Raw genomic sequence first — 6,000 nt, 5'->3', positions numbered from 1 at the left:
ATCTATAGATCACAGGGCATTCTCTATTGTATACATAAAAAATTAATACAACAAATAGTTATCTTACTCCCTTTCTGTGGTCTTTCAAGCTTTCTGCTTTTGTATACAAACGGTCTACTCTGTTGTCCTCATTAGCCCGACTTTATGTCTGGTGTAACAGACTTCCTGTTCCTGTGTACACTTTAGCTGGGAATTCAGCCAACTTTATCTCATTTCCCCTGTACCTTCTTCACCTTAACCACTCCCACATTGTGGGAGGATGATAGAGTTTACTGTATTCCCAGCTAGGGTGTAGACAAAAACAGGAAGTCCATTATAGGATGTTCACCAGACAGGAAGTTGGGGGTAATAAAGACAACAGGGCAAGTAGTTTGCATCAAAAGCAAAAGGAAAGCATGCAAGTCTACAGAATAGTATGAAAAACACTTTATTTACCAATATAATGTAGGTTTCATTATCAGACAACCCCTTAAACTAGCCTAAAATTATAATTTAAATACAAACACCAACATATGAAGAGCAGTCAGAACAAGGCAATCTGCTTGCTAGTGGTTTCCAAGAAACTTTTACAAAGTTTAAATAGCCAAATGAAAGGTAATGAAGATATGTTACATCGTTATTCAATTTTAAATGCGTGGATCATAGAGTTTTTGTCAGTACAAACCAGAAAGGATTCAAGTATTTTTCCCACTATAAAATTTATTTAAACCATCCAACATGGGGGGAGCTGAAATATAGTACAATACCTGGTCATTTAAATGTATATTTTCAACTTGGTTATTATTAAAGGATTTTAGAATTCATTTAAATGTACAGTGGTCCCTCAACATACGATGGTAATCCATTCCAAATGGACCATCGTTTGTTGAAACCATCGCATGTTGAGGGATCCGTGCAATGTAAAGTATAGGACAGTGGTCTACAACCTGCGGACCTCCAGATGTTGCAAAACTACAACACCCAGCATGCCCGGACAGCCAACGGCTGTCCGGGCATGCTGGGAGTTGTAGTTTTGCAACATCTGGAGGTCCGCAGGTTAAAGACCACTGGTATTGGAGGTTATACTCACGTGTTCCCGCCGCTCCGGACCGTCACCGCTCGTCACCGCTGCCCTGGATGTCGCCTTCCATTGCTGTCGCCTCGTCCCTAGGGGTGTCCTCTCTCTCCATCGCCGCCATCACATCGTTACGCACCTATTGGATGACGGGTCGGTGTGTGCAGCGACGTGATGATGACGAACGAGAGCACCGATGATGCAGGGATTCCGAAGAGAACGCGCCGGAGCCCCGAGGACAGGTAAGTGATCGTCAGCGGACGACACAGGGCACCGTAAACGGCTATCCGGTGGCAGCTGAAGCAGTCTGCACTGCCGGATAGCCGTTTATGCGATGGCCCCGACATACAAATACGACATCGTATGTTGATGCTGCCTTCAACATGCGATGATCGTATGTCGGGGGGAGGGGGGGGGGTCACTCTATAGTCATCTATGTAAAACATGTATGGTTCAATGCAACCATAGCGAAAGCCGCTGCATTGTCAGTGGCTGTTCACTATGGCTGATAGAGTTACAATGTCCTGATGGGACAACCCCGTCAACATGGATGTGTAGAAGAAGCTCAGGGAATAACATCTCAACATTTAGACTGACCAAGTACATTCGGGGCATCACTTGTCATACGTTCTGCCAGCTTTAGACTGGTATATACATAGTGCCTTGGCATTTTAGCAGGAGAGTCAGTTTAGCAGAAGGAAGAAGATCTCTAATTATTCTCCATGATTCACATTCTAAAAGTCAAATGAATTACGGAAGAAAAGGCCGTGCTCGCGACCCATTTTGGCAACCGTGGGTGGCTGTTTTGGTAACTGTCTCATTGGATCATACGTTCCTGGGCCGGGAGTTTTCTAAAATAAGAAGAGAAAGAAAATTTGAGTTAAGTGATCCGAACAGCAGCACAAAACGCTTGAGAAAGCACAGAGATCTGGAGAACATGTGGCTCTAGCCAGGCTTAATTAAGTGACTAGAGATGAGTTTCATTAGTTCCCATGATAGAGTACATTGTTTCCTCTCTGGCTTTTAATGTTTTGCTGCAGGCTTTGCAGCATTGGTCCTCGCCTTATGTACCGTACTCGGATTCGGGAACACCTAAACAGAAGCTCTTCCATTATGTTATGTAATTCAGATTTCTGCTACGTCTAAGGGTTTGCAGTACAGCTTTATCTTCTTTATTATTGTTTTTCTATTATCTCAGTTTTTAGTTGTCCAGTTCCTATGAAGTACAATTAGTTACTGCTCATTTATTACATACTAGCGAGAATCTGGATCTTCCCACCATAAAGGGTTACTCCTCCCCTAGACATCTTATCCCCTATGCAAAGGATAGGGGATAAGTCATCTGATCCCGGGGGTCCCGCCGCTGCGGCATCCCAGACATCCGGTGCATGGAGCATGGAGCCGGATGACTGGCGATGCGGGGGAGGAGGCTCGTGACGCCACTGTCACGCCCCCTCAAAGCAAGTCTATGGGAAGGGGCGTGATGTCTGCCACGCCCCCTTCCATAGACTTGCATTGAGGGGGCGTTGGCGTGACGTCACAAGCGGGCGTGGCCGTGACGTCACGAGCCTCCGGCGCTGCACCCGGCACTCTAAACAAATGCCGGGTGCAGCAGGGAGATCACGGGGATCCCAACAGTGGAACCCCGGCGATCAGACATCTTATGTCTAGGGACAGAGTAACCCTTTAACCTTGTGGGAGAGGAAAACTGCAACTGCACAGTAAATGTAGAAAAAAAATTTGGGGAGATTTATCAACACCTGTGTAGAGGCAGAGTGGTGTAGTTGCCCATGGCAACCAATCAGATTGCTCCTTGTATTTTTCACTGGCCTTTTTAATAATGAAAGAAGCGATCTGATTGGTTGCTAGTCAAAATTTCCCTAAATGACTTTGGATGTTGCACTCCTTTAGGTTGCCTAATCTGTTTCGTTTACTTTATACCCTATATCCGTGGTCTTCAAATTGTGGACCTCCAGATGTTGCAAAACTACAACTCCCAGCATGCCCGGATGGTACTCCGGTGGGAAAAAAAATGTCATATCAACTGGCTCCAGAAAGTTAAACAGATTTGTAAATTACTTCTATTTAAAAAAAAATCTTAATCCTTCCAGTACTTATCAGCTGCTGTAGGCTTAACAGAAAGTTGAGTTGTTCTTTTCTGTCTGACTACAGTGCTCTCTGCTGATACCTCTGTCCATGTCAGGAACTGTCACGCCCCCCCCTGTCACACCCCCTCCACCCCCTCAATGCAAGCCTATGGGAGGGGGCATGACAGCTGTCACGCCCCCTCCCATAGGCTTGCATTGAGGGGGCGGAGCGTCACAATGCTCCGGCACCCGTGATCGCCAGTAATCAGACCCGGAGCGAACATGCTCCGAGGACTGATTATAACGGGGTGCTGCGTGCAAGATCACGGGGGTCCCCAGTGGCGGGACCCCCGCGATCAGGCATCTTATCCCCTATCCTTTGGATAGGGGATGAGATGTCTTCACGCCGGAGTACCCCTTTAAAGATAACATGCCAGCCCTATATAATAATAGCACCAAGTATTATGGCTTTTACGAAAACATCTGTACACCCCCTTTTTCTCAGGTTAACCTGTCACTCACCATTACTGTTCACATTTTCCTAACACTTTCCCCAATGCTTAAAGCGACACACGAGAAGTGGAAGCGCAGCTTTCCTTTAAGTAACTAATGATACCCAGGAGAGTGAGTCACCAAAGGAGAAGACTATATTTGGCGCTGTCTCTCGTTCTCCTTCAATGTACTACTATGTAATAACAACTAATACTGAGGGCAATGAAGCCATGTGCTGGAAATAAATTCCCTTTGAGAAATTCAGCTCCTTGGCTGACACTGGTGGAGATGATCAGAGGTAAAATAAAAATAGCAACTTTTCCCCTTCTCTGGATAATGTGATAAAGCAAATGTGGTTCCTGTGTGACATGAATTGTTACGTGTTCTCTCTATATCGGTCGAAAGTACAACAAAGGTCGAGGTACAGCCTTCTTGTCTGTCCTACTTCATTTCAAGTTTGGCCCTTTGACCTTTTTAGATTTTATTAATGTACGAGTGGATTCCATCTCTTCTTGTAATATGGGTCTCCCTGTTATAGGATGATCACAGAATGTTGCTTTGCTGGGATCACCAGGGATCGGCTATCAAAGTTAAAGGGGTACTCCGGCCCTGAGACATCTTATCCCCATTCCAAAGGATAGGGGATAAGATGTCTCACTGTGGGGATCCCGTCGCTGGGGACCCCCGCAATCTTGTGTTCGCCACACACCTGTTTGAGCTGCAAGCCACGGTGCCAGCTCACAAACAGCCGGGTGGCGACCACGGGGCCGGAGTATCGTGATGTCACCCTCCGCCCCCGCTATGCAAGTCTATGGGAGGGGGCGTGACAGCCGTCACGCCCCCTCCCATAGACTTGCATAGCGGGGGCAGGGGGTGACGTCACACGGGGGAGGAGTCATGACGTCACCATACTCCGGCTCCGTGGTCGCCACCCAGCTGTTTGGTCGCCACTCGTTGGGTTTGTGACTTGGCAAACTTTCGAACATTGTCAGGTCTGTCTCGTACAAACCTGGAAATGTCTGGGTGGAGTTGTGCTGCCGTAGCCATAAGTCTAACTAAGCCAAGCAAGGAAGGAGGTAATTAGTGCTGAGAAGCACTAGTTAACTCCTTAGGGAGGATTGTGTATACATTATATAGCCATTAAAGGGGTTGTGCGCTGCCCTGCAGTTCGGAGCTCCGCTCACAGCGTCCGGAAGTTCATTACTCCGAACGCTGTGTGCAGGCTTCTGTGTTCGCAGCTGTCACGCCCCCTTCCCATAGACTTTCGTTGAGGGGGTGGGCGTGACGTCATGAGGGGTCGGGCGAGACGTCACGCAGGGGCCGGGCGTGACGTGACGCCCGGCGGCTGCGAACACAGAAGCCTGCACACAGCGTTCGGAGTAATGAACTTCCGGACGCTGTGAGCGGAGCTCCGAACTGCAGGGCAGCGCACAACCCCTTTAATATGGCTGTATAATGTATACAGTGAAGAGAGTGATACCAACCATCTAGTCACTGGTTCTGACCTCTTCATATGTAGCTCTGCCCACTCGTGATGTCCTCGCTAGAGGCAGGGCTACACAAGAAGAGTGGCTGAACAAGACCAGCGACGAGATGGTAAATATGACTCTTGTCACAGTATACATTATACAGCCATATAGCACTCAGCCCAGCAAGGTGTTACAGTAAACCAGCTGATTTGTTGGTTTACTGTGTCAAAAAAATTAAAGGGAAACTCCGGGGTAAACAAGTACAAAACAAATGTTTCCAAATCAACTGGTGCCAGAAAGTTAAACAGATTTGTAAATTACTTCTGTTTACAATTTTTAACCCTTCCAGTTCTTATCAGCTGCTGTATACTACAGAGAAAATTGTGCAGTTATTTTCAGTCTGACAACAGTGCTCTCTGCTGACACCTCTGTCCGTGTCAGGAACTGTCCAGATTAGAAGCATTAGCCCCTAGAAAACTTTTCCTGCTCTGGACATTTTCTGACACTGACAGACGTGTCAACAGAGAGCACTGTGGTAAGACTGGAAAGAACTTCACAAATTTCTCCGTAGTATATCTGGAGCATACATCAACTGATAAGTACTGGAAGGGTTAAGATTTTTAAATAGAAGTAATTTACAAATCTGTTTAAGTTTCTGGCACCAATTGATGTGAAAACATATTTTTTTTCCCCACTGACGTTCCCCTTTAAGCTGCGCTGTGCAGCAGCGCAACTTAACCTTTTCAGTGGTTAAGTTGCTGTTAGCTGAACACTTTTCGAAAATTCGGTGAAACCAGCAAGCCAACTTTCAGGTCGCTCAACTCTATTGTTTATGATCTATATGGGAACTAGACAAGGTTGTCAAATTGTTTTAAACTGTGGCCTTTTCTTTACTATT

The 6,000-nt window shown here is 46.5% G+C and overlaps 1 protein-coding gene across 2 annotated transcripts in view; it reads right to left on the bottom strand.

Moving 5' to 3' along the window:
- Positions 1-1,161: 1,161 nt before the first annotated feature.
- The window catches only part of STPG4 (sperm-tail PG-rich repeat containing 4), a 109,641-nt gene continuing 104,802 nt past the window's right edge, over positions 1,162-6,000 (bottom strand). For both annotated transcript variants that reach the window (XM_056568092.1, XM_056568091.1), the window contains exon 7: positions 1,162-1,905. In XM_056568092.1, coding sequence (XP_056424067.1) covers positions 1,789-1,905 — 117 coding nt within the window. In that variant the 3' untranslated portion in view covers positions 1,162-1,788. The remainder of the gene's footprint in view (positions 1,906-6,000) is intronic.

Source organism: Hyla sarda, chromosome 3 (genome assembly GCF_029499605.1).
Source record: "Hyla sarda isolate aHylSar1 chromosome 3, aHylSar1.hap1, whole genome shotgun sequence".
NCBI lineage: Eukaryota > Metazoa > Chordata > Amphibia > Anura > Hylidae > Hyla > Hyla sarda.
This window is presented reverse-complemented; position numbering and strand designations above follow the sequence as displayed.